This window comes from Capra hircus, chromosome 1 (assembly GCF_001704415.2).
Source record: "Capra hircus breed San Clemente chromosome 1, ASM170441v1, whole genome shotgun sequence".
Lineage (NCBI taxonomy): Eukaryota > Metazoa > Chordata > Mammalia > Artiodactyla > Bovidae > Capra > Capra hircus.
In genome coordinates this window covers 42,063,032-42,078,714 of record NC_030808.1, presented here as the reverse complement: position 1 = coordinate 42,078,714, position 15,683 = coordinate 42,063,032, and the positions used below count along the sequence as shown (strand labels likewise).

The 15,683-nt window shown below is 39.8% G+C and overlaps 1 protein-coding gene across 1 annotated transcript in view; it reads left to right on the top strand.

The window, feature by feature from the left end:
- GABRR3 (gamma-aminobutyric acid type A receptor rho3 subunit) overlaps positions 1 to 5,900 on the top strand; it is a 46,948-nt gene extending 41,048 nt beyond the window's left edge. Inside the window, exon 9 of the mRNA XM_005674816.2 lies at positions 5,364 to 5,900. Coding sequence (XP_005674873.1) covers positions 5,364 to 5,666 — 303 coding nt within the window. The 3' untranslated portion in view covers positions 5,667 to 5,900. The remainder of the gene's footprint in view (positions 1 to 5,363) is intronic.

Sequence of the window (15,683 nt, the reverse complement as noted above, 5' to 3'; positions counted from 1 at the left end):
TTTCCCTTCTTCAGGAAATCTTCCTGACCCAGCAATTAAACCGGGTCTCCTGCACTGCAGGCAGATTCTCCACCATCTGAGCCACTAGGGAAGCCCAATGATGATGATGGCTAACGTTTAATGAGTGTTTCTTATCTGTTGGCTTTGTGCTAACCATTCAACATGTTATGTTACTTAATTCTCACTGTAACCTGAAGAGGACAGTGCTTTATCACCTTCATTTTACAGAGGTGAAGTAGGAGCAGTTGGGGAGTAACTTGACCAAGGTCACACAGCTTTAGAGGACTCAAGATATGCTTCTGGAGCCTTCTGACTCCAAAGGCTGTGCTCTCAACCAGTAAATGATAGAACTCCACCAAGAGCTAGGGTTTATTTTTCTTTCTTGTCACTCAGGTGAGTGGTAGAGCGTAAAGGAAAGTTCTTCTCTTCACCATATACAGGGAACAAGGTGCCTTCTGGGTCCTAAGTGTTGTCACGTATTTCTTGTGACATTGCTTTATCAACCTGGCTTGATTGATCTCTACCTGCTTCATTCACAAAGGGTTGGGGCACCAATTTCCTGTTGTTATGAGAACTGAAACATGCTGTTTTACTTCAGAAACCTAGCGGATCCAATTAATATGTGTGTATACACACATACATACACACAAATTAATTTGATACACATATATATGTATTGTTGTTCAGTTGCTAAGTTATATCCAACTCTTTGCAAGCCCAGGGGGGCACTCCGGACCCCCCTGTCCTTCACCATCTTCCAGAGTTTGGCCAAGTTCATGTCCACCGAGTCGATGATGCTATACAACCATCTTATCCTCTGCTGTCCTCTTCTCCTTTTTCAATCTTTTCCAGCATCAGGGTGTTTTCCAATGAGTTGGTTCTTCGCATCAGGTGGCCAAAGTATTGTATATGGCCAAAGTGTGTGTGTGTGTGTGTGTGTGTGTGTGTGTATATATATATATATAGTGTATATATATATTCATATGTATGTATATATATATGCAATAATTTTAATGTGATATATTCACACTGGTTTAAGAAGAAATTCTTAAATGAGTATTTATACATATCAAAACATTATTTAATATTTTTTATACTTCTCGTGAGAGTATTTCATCCTTTTTAAAAAGAACATTTCTATATCCTCTTCTTGAACTGAACCCTCATATTGGCTCCACGATGTAGGCCTTAGTGGTTATTATCTCTATTTTTAAACTGAAACAGAAGAGTTTTAGTGGAGTGAAGTGATTTGCCAAAAGATCCACAGCTAATAGACCTGCAATCGCAATTCAGATTGCCTATAATGCTACTTCATTTTTTAAATTTTGTATCCTTTGAGTCAAAGCTGTAATGGAAGCTGATTTTGCTTCATCGGGGATTCTTTAGTTCCTTTTGTCGACAGCATGGAGGTAGGCGTCTCTGTCACATACACAGTGACTTCTATGCAGGTGTGAGACAATCAGGAGCTTTTAGACAAGCATGCAGTGATCAGAATGTGCACCTCACCTGGGATTTGTTAAGATTCTCACTCAGTAGGTCTAGGTGGGAGCTAAGAGTCTGCATTTCTAAGATGGCCCAGACTCCACTGATCCACAGCCACACTGTGAACAGCAATGATTAGCTAAGCTGTGAAGTGAAAGAGAAAACTGTGATGAGGAAGAGAATTTTGTTCTTTTTTAATTTGTTCTGTCTTTATATGGGGAGTGGTTAACTGAAAAAAGAGGCACGATAGTGATTTTGGCCACCTGTTTCTAGTCCTTTGACTCCCAAATACCTACATCTTCGTCTTCCCACCCGTACCCCTAGCCACCCCCACCAAAACATCTGTGATCACATAACCTGAATTTTTTTCACTTGGCCAAATTGTAAACAATCTTCTGTGTACCACAGAAGAGATTCTTTTGAGTTAATAAGCATTATTCACTTTAAACACCACTCCAGCACTCTTGCCTGGAAAATTCCTTGGACGGAGGAGCCTGGTGGGCTGCAGTCCATGGGGTCGCGAAGAGTCGAACACAACTGAGTGACTTCACTTTCACTTTTCACTTTCATGCACTGGAGAAGGAAATGGCAACCCACTCCAGTGTTCTTGCCTGGAGAATCCCAGGGACGGGGGAGCCTGGTGGGCTGCCGTCTCTGGGGTCGCACAGAGTCAGACACGACTGAAGCGACTTAGCAGCAGCAGCAGCAGCAGCTTTCACTTTAAAAGATATTTTTTAATTGTAGTAAAATGCACATAACATAGAACTTGCCATCTTAATTGTTTTTAAGTGTACAGTTTGGTAGTATTAAGAATATTTACACTGTTGTATACAACCCAGAAAGTGTTCACCTTGCAGAACTGAAACACTGTACCCATTAAACAACTCCCCATTTCCCCTCCCCCCACCCAACCTCTGGAAACCACCATTCTAAGCCTCCTTCAAAGTTGCAATTTTCTCAAAAAAGAGTCCTGCTTGCCCTTCATATGGTTGTGGGACAAAGGAAAGAGCACAGATTTGGAGTCAAAAGTGATGCCAAACCTAACAACCTGGCTCAGTATCCCAGACTGTCTCATTCTGTATTTGCAAAACGGTGGAATTTCTTCTCTATTACCTTGTTGTGAAGATCAAATGTTATAATAAGTGCATCTGAAATTTTTGCAAACTATATAGTGCTACACAAATGTTACGTTCTTATTGTGACTAGCGCACAGAGCATATGCTCTGAAGGAGTAGCAGTTTTGGGAACAGTCTGTTTGAGATCTTTAAAGAGATCTTTAAAGGGCTGGAATGCTCTGGTGAGACACAAGGAAGAAAGATAGATCTGAAGGTTTGGGGGTTAATACCTCTTCTCTCTGTACCTGAGTTGGGAAACCAGTTTGAGGGAGAGATGTAGCAGCCAGAGGGATGGATGTGATGATCTTATCTTTACTGGTAAAGTAGTTTGGAAAAAGTGCCTTAGATCTGTGAGCCCACTAATATTTCATCCCTGTATTCAGTGTACTTACTCTCCTTGGTCATGGGCGAATTTTGATGCTTCAGGATTTCCCTGTAAGGACAGTCTCCTTTAGCTCATTTCAGAGAACAAACCTGAACATCAATGCAGATCCAAAGTAACTCCAAAGGGGCTAAGCCACACATGCTAGTTCCCTCCTCCAAACCCCTCGGGTGGAGTGATTGAGGGATGATGGGAAAGACCAGGAATGTTAGGCTACAGAGCCCCTCCCTGTGAAACCATGAAAAGAATCTGCGTGCAATGCAGGAGATGCGGGTTCGATCCCTGGTTCAGGAAGATCCCCTGGAGAAGGAAATGGCAACCAACTCCAGTATTCTGGAAACCTCATAGACAGAGGAGCCTGGTGGGGTACCGTCCTGGGGTTGCAAGTTCAGACACAACTTAGGGACTAAACCACCACTAGCACCAAGCAAAGCTCATTTCCTATCACCACCACCCCATCACCACCACCACACACCTATCCCAACCACCCACCATTGCAGCCCCCAGACACCAAGGGCTGGGAGAACAGCAAGGGTCATGGAAAATTCATCCCCAGTGTTGACCTTTGCCCAGAAAGGAGAAAGGAAACTATCAATATTTTATTTCTTATTCCTTCACCCAAATGTTTTCCTAATTCTAGGACTTAGAATTCAGTCTAAGACAGTCAAATGTACACTTTAGATATAATATGCCTTAGTTATGTGCTTATTTGTAAGCTGGAGAGAAAAAAATAAAGACTAGTTCAAAAGCTATTTCTGTTGAAACAGCCAGCTTACCTACTTGTGGAAATTAGCAGCCTGCTGGTAAATTGTGCACTATAAAACTTAATAAGTTTTAGAGATCTAAATTATAATAATGGAGAAAGAAAATGGTACCCTTGTTTTTCAAAGAAGAATATATCTTTTCTTAACATGCTAATGATATTTTGGGGACTTCCCTGGTTACTCAAACAGTAAAGAAACCGTCTGCAATGCAACCCATGTTTGACCCATGTGTTGGGAAGATCCCCTGGAGTAGGAAATGACAACCCACTCCAGTATTTTTGCCTGAAGAATTCCATGGACAGAGGAGCCTGGTGGCTACAGTCCATGGGGTCACAGAGAGTTGGACACAGCTGAGCATAGCACCACAGTGACATTTTATTAAGATAAAAGTGTGGATGTTCAGTGAGACAACTCAGCAGTGTTCTGGGTGGCTAGCAAAACCACCAAGGGGACTATACACAGTTATTCTATCCTCTGATCCAGAGTTGAACATATTATTAATGTTATTATTGGCTATTGGTTAGTAATTCAATCTTGGTGCTATTTCATGTTTATTTTACCCATTTTCATCTTACTATGGAAAGTTTCCAGGACTAAAACAGAAAGGGACAACATAACTCTAATATGTTTCGCTGGTTAGTTTGCTGATTGCAGAAAATTGTCCCTATGTGTCTTGAATTCAGTAAAATATTAGGCTTTTGAGTCAGTACAAACGAAATACACGTTTTGGTAGAATTTATTCTGAAGCCTCCGATTTGAATTCTGAGTACTTTCATTCAACAGCAGCCAGTGTATATTTGTTCCTTTTTAAACCTCCCTATAGATCAAGAAGAGATTTTGTTTTCTCGGAAAGCATGACCAGATGCTATTATTCTGTTTTGGGACCAAAAAAAAAAAAAAAAAAAACCAACACTGATTAAGCATACTGCTCTGTTTTTTCTAAAAAGGAAAACTACATTGAAAAACAAGTCCATTTAGTTGATATATCATGTTCCATTTCAATTCACAAACTTAGAGCAAACAATTCACACCACTCAAAAACAGAAAGGAACACATGAAGCAATGTCCCTCTTGGGGAAACAAACATTGAGTGGTACAGTCTATCAGGCCAGGACTAAATTAGAAAACATTTTCTGATGCAGGATACAGCATGCTTGGAGCTGGTGCATGGGGATGACCCAGAGAGATGTTATGGGGAGGGAGGTGGGAGGGGGGTTCATGTTTGGGAACGCATGTAAGAATTAAAGATTTTAAAATTTAAAATAAATAAATAAATAAATAAAATTTAAAAAAAATAAAGTAAAAAACAAACAAACAAACAAACAAAACATTTTCAATTATAGTTGTGGTACATTTATTTGTATAATGCTCAAATATTTGTATAATGCTCGCTCCTTAAATCCATATTAAAAATGGATGTCTAAGATGACATTTTCCATTTATTATGAAAATGAGTTTTAATTAGACACCAGAAGCAAACTAGAATTTTGCTCTTTAAAATAAGCAAAGCATTCTTAGTATTTATTAAAACTGTTTTAAAAATCTGATTGTTTAGATTTTGATTGTAATTCCTTCTCTTAAAACCATATTCACGACTTACTAACAAAGTCTTTTTGTTAGATTTCTAGAATGTACAGTATTGAGGCAACTGAAGCCATGGCCTTTGATGGTTGTTATCATGACTGTAAGACTGACATGGACCAGACTTCCTTTTCTCTACACTCAGAAGAGGACGCCTTGCAAGGAAGATGCATAGGCCATCTCAGTGCAGACTCACCTCGGATAAAGAGGAGAAAATCCCTGGGAGAGCAGGTTGGTAGAATCATTCTGGAGAACAACCATGTCATTGACACCTATTCAAGGATTTTATTTCCCACTGTGTACATTACGTTTAATTTGTTCTACTGGAGTATTTATGTTTGAAGAGGAAATCCCGATTGATAAAATGTGTTTGGAGTCAGATTATGTTAAAAACAACAACAAAAACCACCAACTGTTAACTATAAGTTGAATGGTACCAGACTAAACTGGAGTCAGCCAATCACCTATCCTGTCCTAAAGAAAATGTGAAAGTTGACTGATTTACATCAAGGAAAGAGTTTAAGGTCTTAGGAGAATTTGGCTCTATCATTAAGGGTCACAGGCGTGCATAGTATGGAAAACCAATTTCCATAGGGAAGGACTTTGTACCTACTTTATCTGGACTCTCCTTGGTTTCTAAATGTAAATTATCTACATTTGAGTGAAAAATTAAGCTCAACTATGCTCATGGTGGCTCAGACAGTAAAGCATCTGCCTACAATGTGGCTGAAGGAGATCAGCCCTGGGATTTCTTTGGAGGGAATGATGCTAAAGCTGAAACTCTAGTACTTTGGCCACCTCGTGCGAAGAGTTGACTCATTGGAAAAGACTTTGATGCTGGGAGGGATTGGGGGCAGGAGGAGAAGGGGACAACCGACGATGAGATGGCTGGATGGCATCACTGACTCGATGGACGTGAGTCTGAGTGAACTCCAGGAGATGGTGATGGACAGGGAGGCCTGGCATGCTGAGATTCATGGGATTGCAAAGAGTCGGACACGACTGAGCAACTGAACTGAACTGAAAAATGTGGGAGACCCAGGTTCAATCCCTGGGTCAGGAAGATCCTCTGGAGAAGGAAATGGCAACCCACTCCAGTACTCTTGCTTGGAAAATCCCATGGACAGAGGGGCATGGTAAGCTACAGTCGATGGGGTCGCAAAGAGTTGGACACGACTGATTTTCACTTTCAGTAAAAACTTTTCAATGCTAATAATTCAGGGCGACTCTGTTCCTTAGTGCTAGCCAGCTGTCAGATTCCCTGACAGCACTGGATCCTTCTGAGGAAGAATATTAGCATCAAGGTGGCACCATGGACTCTCACACAGCTGAGATCCTCGTGAAGAGCTTCCTTCTTCCGTCTCCAATCAAGTCTTTTATCCTATTTTACTATTGTTTCATGCATTACTGACACCAAGCAGGACAAAAAATCTGAACGTCAGTCTTCCCATCCTAATGTTAAGTTGATATTATACATTAATTTTCAATAATAGCATCTTGTAGCTTTCATACCTTTTTGGAGGTATTTAATGAGTTGCCTTTGTTTACCAAATGTTTATTGACCTCCTACATGTACTGGGTACTTTGTTAGGTGTTAGATATACTGAAAGAATGAATACAAACTGACATTCCTGCCATCAGTCAGTGCAGAGCACAGTAGGAGCAGTGAAATGGCAGCTATAGTAAATAATAAATGCAATGGATGTTAAAGTAGAAGTATATGGACTGTGCTACCGAGGTTCTGTAAAAGCGATGCCAAAAGAAGGAAAGGAACATCCACAATGGGATGTGGGCTCTTAATTTATAAACAAAGATACTTCCAGACATGGGGTTGAGTGGAAAATTTATGTATCCCATAGCAATCTTCAGTAACTTTGGTGGAACCAAGTAAATAGGGTCAGGTGGGTATTAAGTAAATGTTTGGTAAGTAGAAAAAAACTCCAGTGATCAGCATTCATTTTGTAGATTGACAGTGTGCATGTTTTCGTGTTAAGTTTTTGTGAGAAAGATTCCATTTAGAGATAAGCTCTTGATAGGAAGTATGAAATATTTCTCATCCTATTTTGATTTCTGGGATTGAATTAAGGGAAATAAACAGTGTATTACTTTCAGGTGTCTTGCCATTTATTTTTTTACCATAAAGTGAAATAAAATAATTTGAATTATTTCATGCCAGGTGAAGAGACAAATAACATCCTACTTGTTTACCAATAACATTGGTTTTGATTCTCTAGAAAATGACATAATGTTCTAGAAACTTATTTTCCTCTTGGGTGCAAAAGGCAAATTCTTTCTCTATTATGATTTCCCTCATGGAAAGGCTAATTTGGGGATATATCATTCTATTTTCTTAATAAAACTCTCCAATTCTTTCAAAACTTTCTAAGGATTATATTTTTCTAGGAAACTGTCCAAAGTTGAGCTAATTTAATTTATTTTAAAACTTTCTCTATTTGATTGCAGAGAGAAAATAAATAAAATTTAAAACTATTTATTAAATAGTTTTTAAGTGTGACTTAAAAGGGATAATATTTTCTAGGATTATATTTTCAAATGTAAAACAGATTAATATCCTAAGTGGATCTTTGAGAATTTGTAGCTGTTATTTAAGCAAAATACTATAGTTGGATTAACATTTCTGCTTCTGATATGCTCTGTATATAATTGATGCCAAAAAAAAAAAAAAGAGAAAGACAAATCTACAAATGAACAAAGCAGATCTACACAGTTCCCTTCTTCTGACTCTGGTTTTTCGGGTATCGCCTCCTTTCTTCTGTTTGAACTGTAGCATTCAGGACATCTAATGCTTCCCTTGGGCATATTCATTTCACAATTTAAAGTCAAACGCATCATTGAATGCATTTGGCAATCTAGACTAGAAAACTGAGTCTTTATCACACTACACTTACACGCAGCATTCCTCTTGAGGACCATTAATACACAATTGTTGGCCAACCGAATGTAACTTTTGTTAATGTCTAGAAACACAGACATTTTATTTTTCAGTAATAAATGTCTAAAATATATTTGCTGCTCAAGAGAATTATTAGAGCATTCAGAGTAAGCTGCTAGGATTTTAGCTCATTTTCTTTTCAGATCAGTGACTTCTTGATAACAGCAAGGACAGAGCTGTTCCTGTGAGTTTCATTTCTGCTGGGGAGCAACAAGGTTTCTGGGTTTGGTTCTTATTTCATGAAGAATGAAGTCACACTTACCTGGGAAATCTGTGAGCGACAGACAGCATACAATGGTTACCCCATTGTGATTTTCACTTCATTTACTGATTACAGTCTGGAGCAGACTGTGTGTGATTGTTCGCTGAGGGATAAGCTTGGATAAAATAGGATTTCAGAAAATAAGTTGCTTTCCAAGCTTAGGAAAAAGCCAGCCAGCTCTATAAACTGACTAAATATAGAAACAGGCTATTTTATAAGGATTGTGCTAAAAAACCTATGAGCAGATATATTTTAACTTTATTGCTTTTTTTCTGATTACAAAAGAAATACAATTTTATTATAAAAATTAAAAACACCAATCAGCAAACAAAATCCACTTAAACAGTTTTTATTTTAATGAATATTCTTAGATTTTTTTCTGTGCATAACATTATATATTTCTAACAAAATATTTTGTATGTATTTCCATTTATTAATGTAAACCCTTATGTCATGGGCTTACCTTGTGGCTCAGCTGGTAAAGAATTCACCTGCAATGCGAGAGACCTGGGTTCAATCCCTGGGCTGGGAAGATCCCCTGGAGAAGAGAAAGGCTACCCACTCCAGTATTCCGGCCTGGAGAATCCCATGGACTGTATAGTCCATGGGGTTGCAAAGAGTTGGGCATGACTGAAGTGACTTTCACTCACTTACCTCATACCAAACACTTGTTGGGGATACGGTAACTGAAGAGGGATACTCCCTGACTTATTAAACATACATTCTGTTTGAAAATGTGTCTAAACTGTGCTGTTTTCAGCTAGGTTTTCTTCCTTGGATTATAAGCAATATTTTTTTCAATTTGTTTGATTCTTATCATTGACAGTTATGCCATTCTCCCCACTCCCCGACCCCCACCCCCCGCCAGCCAAACTAATCGTTATACGCACAGAACAATTCACTGAATGAGTGTACCACCGTTTACTTAACCCATCTCCTATGGGACATTTGCTTTATTTTCCACTGTATGCTATTATGATGGGTTGCAATTAGCAACATAAAAAATATTTATGTGACATTATTTTAGAAACAAATGAAGTTTCTAGCCATATCCAAGAGTCAGCATTTATTCCCTTTGTAGAACCCCTGTTTGCTATTAGAATCTGCCATGTCAGGCTCACCTATCTATCTGGGAGCTCTCGGGTATAGATTACTGTCACTGAAGGAATTTTTTATTTTTAGTTCATTTTTTCCCCCAAAGCAGAGCCCTCATATATGAACATATATCCCTTGACATTCCCTATGTATAAAATAAGTTTCAGTATTATATAAAATACTTACATCAAAGCAGTCCAATATGTTGGAATCTGCTTCCTTTCATGATTTTATTGCTGCCACAAACCATCTTTGTAAGTAGGAAAACAATGGAGATTACAAATAGTTGCCTATGAGTTGGTACAAAATCATATTTTATGGTACATTGTCTTAATCCTTGCAAGCGGGTGAGTTTTCATGAATGAGGTTTCTTGTTTTGTTTTGTGCCACTCATAAGCCTGTTTAAATCGCACACATAAACACACACATAAATGCACGTGTACCTTTTTTACATGAAGATTAATGAGGAAAATAATTATATCTAATTCTATTATGCTGAAGGTCAAAATTTCAATGAGATTAAGTAACATCCTCAAAGAAGCAAGAGAAGGAGGTAGTAAGGAAATTGCTGTTTCAACTAAAATTCTATACCTGGTGTTCCTGTTATTTCCTGGCAGGAACTTAGGCAAAACAGTCAGTTACATTCCCAACTACCTCACTTGTGAAGGAGCCACCCACTCTCTCCTTGTAAACATTGTTTTAAAACACTACATCAAACTGTAAAGTCCTGCCTAATTTCAAAGCCCTGTTGTTGTTCACTCGCTAAACTGTGTCTGACTCTTTTGAACTGAGTGTGTCTGGCTTCCCTGTCCTATCTCCCTGAGTTTGCTCAAACTCATGTCCATTGAGTCAGTGATGCCATCCAACCATCTCATCCTCCGTTGCCTGCTTTTCTCTTCTCTTGCCCTCCATCTTTTCCAGCATCAGGGTCTTTTCCAGTGAGATAGCTCTTTGCATCAGGTGGCCAAAGTATTAGAGTTTCAGCTTTAGCATCAGTCTTTCCAATGAATATTTATTTGATTTATTTATTTTTTTTAATTTTAATTTTTATGTTTTTTATATTTTTTTTAAATTTTAAAATCTTTAATTCTTACATGCGTTCCCAAACATGAACCCCCCTCCCACCTCCCTCCCCATAACATCTCTCTAGAGTTGATTTCCTTTAGAATTGATTGGTTTGATATCCTTGCTGTCCAAGGGATTCTCAAGTCTTCTCCAGCACCACAGTTCAAAAGCATCAATTCCTCGGTGCTCAGCCTTCTTTATGGTCCAACTTTCACATCCATACATGACTTCTGGTAAAACCATAGCTTTGACCACATGGACCTTTGTTGGCAAAGTGGTCTTTGCTTTTTAAAATGATGTCTAGGTTTCTCATAGTTTTTCTTCAAAGTATCAAGTGTCTTTTAATTTCATGACTGCAATCACCATCTGCAGTCATTTTGGAGCCCAAGCAAATGAAATCTGACACTGTTTCCACTTTTCCCCATCTATTTGCCATGAAGTGATGGGACCAGATGCCATGATCTTAGTTTTTCAAATGTTGAGTTTTAAGCCAGCTTTTTCACTTTCCTCTTTCACCTTCATCAAGAGGCTCTTTATTTCCTCTTCACTCAGATCTGCATATATATCTGAGGTTGTTGATATTTCTCCCAGCAATCTTGATTCCCACTTGTGAGTCATCCAGCCCAGGATTTTGTATGATGTACTCTGCATATATGATAAACAAGCAGGGTGACAAGCCTTGATGCACTCCTCTCGCAGTTTGGAACCAGTCCATTGTTCCATGTCCAGTTCTAACTGTTGCTTCTTGTCCTCAGTTCAGCTCAGTTCAGTTCAGTCGCTCAGTCGTGTCCGACTCTTTGCAACCCCATGAATCGCATCATGCCAGGCCTCCCTGTTCATCACCATCTCCAGGAGTTCACTCAGACTCACGTCCATCGAATCTGTGATGCCATCCTGCCATCTCATCATCAGTCATCCCCTTCTCCTCCTGCCCCCAATCCCTCCCAGCATCAGAGTCTTTTCCAATGAGTCAACTCTTCACATGAGGTGGCCAAAGTACTGGAGTTTCAGCTTCAGCATCATTCCTTCCAAAGAAACCCCAGGGTTGATCTCCTTCAGAATGGACTGGTTGGATCTCCTTGTAGTCCAAGGGACTCTCAAAAGTCTTCTCCAACACCACAGTTCAAAAGCATCAATTCTTCGGTGCTCAGCCTTCTTCACAGTCCAACTCTCACATCCATATATGACCACTGGAAAAATCACAGCCTTGACTAGACGGACCTTAGTCGGCAAAGTAATGTCTCTGCTTTTGAATATGCTATCTAGGTTGGTCATAACTTTTCTTCCAAGGAGTAAGCATCTTTTAATTTCATGGCTGCAATCACCATCTGCAGTGATTTTGGAGCCCCCCAAAATAAAGTCTGACACTGTTTCCACTGTTTCCCCATCTATTTCCCATGAAGTGATGGGACCAGATGCCATGATCTTCGTTTTCTGAATGTTGAGCTTTAAGCCAACTTTTTCGCTCTCCTCTTTCACTTTCATCAAGAGGCTTTTTAGTTCCTCTTCACTTTCTGCCATAAGGGTGGTGTCATCTTCATATCTGAGGTTATTGATATTTCTCCCAGCAATCTTGATTCCAGCTTGTGCTTCTTCCAGTCCAGCGTTTCTCATGATGTACTCTGCATATAAGTTAAATAAGCAGGGTGACAATAGACAGCCTTGACGTACTCCTTGTCCTATTTGGAACCAGTCTGTTGTTCCATGTCCAGCTCTAACTGTTGCTTCCTGACCTGCATACAGATTTCTCAAGGGGCAGGTTAGGTGGTCTGGTATTCCCATCTCTTTCAGAATTTTCCACAATTTATTGTCATCCACACAGTCAAAGGCTTTGGCATACTCAATAAAGCAGAAATAGATGTTTTTCTGGAATTCTCTTGCTTTTTCCATGATCCAGCGGATGTTGGCAATTTGATCTCTGGTTCCTCTGCCTTTTCTAAAACCAGCTTGAACATCAGGGAGTTCACGGTTCATGTATTGCTGAAGCCTGGCTTGGAGAATTTCTTGTCCTGCATACAGGTTTCTCAGGAGGTGGGTACGATAGTCTGGTACTCCTGTCTTCTCAAAGTCCTATCACTTCCCAATTGCAGTTTGATTTCCCTGGATTTGATAAAGCACTTGAATATTTTTTTCCTCTTGTAAAGAAGTTATGAGAGACAAAATACATGGAATAATTAAGGAGATGGTTTTTTTTAGGCTGTTGCAATAGGAAGGATGTTCATAATTAGGAACATCTCAAAGAAATGGAAGGAGACCAAGAAATCCAAAGAGAGCTATAAACAAGAGACAAACAAGAGAGTCATATCCACTGAGGAAAGGGGATGGTGGGGGTTAACTCAGAATGTATGAAAGCAAGGTGGCCGTTCCTCAGAAAATAAAATGGTGGGGGTGGGTTTCAACCTTTGCTATACTTTGCAAGAAAACAGGAACTTCAGAAAACGTTCAGCATCGTCAGGTGTTCTTCAATCCCCTGGTTAATCATAATGCTTTTGGTCAATGATGGGGCCAAAAGTGATGACAGATTTCACAGTCACTGGGAAAAAATTACCAGTTTTCTTTTCAACATATTGCTACTTAATTTGTTTTAGGGAGAGAAACTGGACGGTGTTTTATTATCAGGTCTTTTGAAGGATGAGCTATTACTTTTAAACCTAGGATCAATGTAGAAACTTACTTGTACAAGAGCGCTTCAAAGGCTTCCTACAAAATTGTGCTACTTAGGTGATCATTTCTTGCCTTAGGCAGTCAAAAGTAGATGAAGTTATAATGTCATTACCAACTATTTTTAAACCTAGTGTGAACTAATAAGGCTTTCTGAGATTGATATGCAAGCCTGTGTCCTTTAAAAGTGGCATATACGTTCTAACAGCTCCAAGAAGACTAGGTGAACAAGGCATCTGAAGAAAGGAAGTTCTTGCATCCACATTCATTTCTTCGCTTCTTCAGAGAGGTGTTTAATGCAGGTGTTAATGCATTAATGCAGGTGTTTCACGCATTTTTCACTTTAATAAAGAAGCGTTATTAACACCACTCATTAAATACATTTTTAGAGCTATCATACCACCCCAAAATAACTTAAAATATGTTTTGTTAATTAGATGTATCTTGAATGACGTCATATTTAAATTAAATGGTGAATCAAGGTGAAAGGAGGCTCGCTTGGATCATGATAAACACCTTTTAAATAAATAAGCAATTCAGGCAGACAAAAAAGAGAAGGCTTTGTGAAAACAAGCCCTAATAATTTAATATATGAATTTGATGTAGGAGAGAAAAATAAAACAAAGGAAAGGCCAATGTGGAAGCTAAAAATGTGATTGATCCATAAAATGAACTCTTAAAAGTCCCATATATCTTCGGAAAAGATTTGGATTTGAATGTAGAGTTAATTATCTTTTATTATTTTGGATAATATCCTGGTCTATCAGATAACTATTGCTCATTTGAACAAAAAATGATGTGTCTTTGGGTAATCAAAGCAATTAAATTACATGACAGTCACTAAGCAATCAATACAATATGCCACCTTGACTCAAATAACCCATTTCAAATTATTCTTATGACTTTATCATTTACCCCTTTTATGCAGTGATGTTACTGATGGGAAATTTCCAGTGAGTTCCACTTGGTTACTATTTATCACATTGTTGTACCATAGTTTTATGTGAAACAATTGGAACTTGGAGGTACCAGCAGAAAATGGCTGTATTTTTCATCAGTCATTGTCAAACATGCTTTATTGGTGATTCCTTCTCTGCCCCTTGCTGACTTCTCAGGTGAATTCCATTGCCTCTTGGATACTTTGAACTGTCAATTAATTCAGTCAATCAGTCAACAAGCACACAATACGCACACCACTCACTCACTTTGCTAACAGTGATACTAACTTTCCAGCATAGACTGATTCAGGTCTGTTTTCCCTCCTGCCAGCTCAGGTCTGCACCCTGAATCGAGGAAACTGTCCAAAGAATAACGTAGAATCCGCTCTTTCATACTTCCCTGCCTCCCACCCTCCCCCCATCCCACCAGGTTCAGGGGCCAGGAATGGATGGGGAGGAATAGGGAAAGAACTGGCAAGTCTTTTACTGAAATGATATGTATTTGAGCTGATTTTGTTGATGTCCTCTGGGTAGCAGGTAAGGCCTGTCTCTTGGGCAGACGACCAGCACCCTTAAACAGGGCCTCACCCTTGGAGGTTACTACTCTACAGTGGCTAGCTTGAAATTGTGAATAACATAATCTTTGACTCTGTTTTTGAAAGGAAGTCTTTTGGAACAACTAGCATGTACCAGGCTTGGCACGTGCACTTCTGCCTCCCACCTTGTGAGGTCAGTTCTGGACCTTGCTTTCCCAGATTCCCCACCCAACCCCCATCCCCATGGCAACCAGTGTTGTCCCTGGCTTCCCTCTGCCCCAGGAGAGGCAGGTACACAGATCTGGGGTGGGAGGGTGGGGTTGGACAGGGTGCACATCCCACACCCTGTAACTGTCCTGGGCTGGCAGTGCCATGGTGTGTTTGGAGGGTGACTGGACTGGGGCAAGCCTCTAACCACCCCATCCAGGTAAGAAGTGTGCCCCAGGTGGAAGGTTGCAGTCTCCAGCTGGTTTGCCGTGGCTGGGGCTGTGACCAGTGCCTCAGGGATTGGTTTCCCCACCCCTGGCCAGGGCACGGCAGTGCGGGACCAATGTTTAACAGGTGGGAGAACTCGACAGCCTGTGAGGCGGGTGCTCCTGTGCATACGTGGCTCCAAGAAGCACCGAAGGGCCCTCCTGTGAGTCTGCACTCACCTTTCAAGTATTCCTATGCTCCCAAGAACATGACATTAAATATTGCAAATTGAAAACAGCACCATTGTAGTAGAGAGAAAGGAGGCAAAAGAAAGGAACGGTTTTAATTCTTAGTATCTTTAATGACACTTTACCCCTACTTGGACTTCCCTGGTGGCTCAGACAGTAAAGGATCTGCCTGCAATGCAGGAGACTC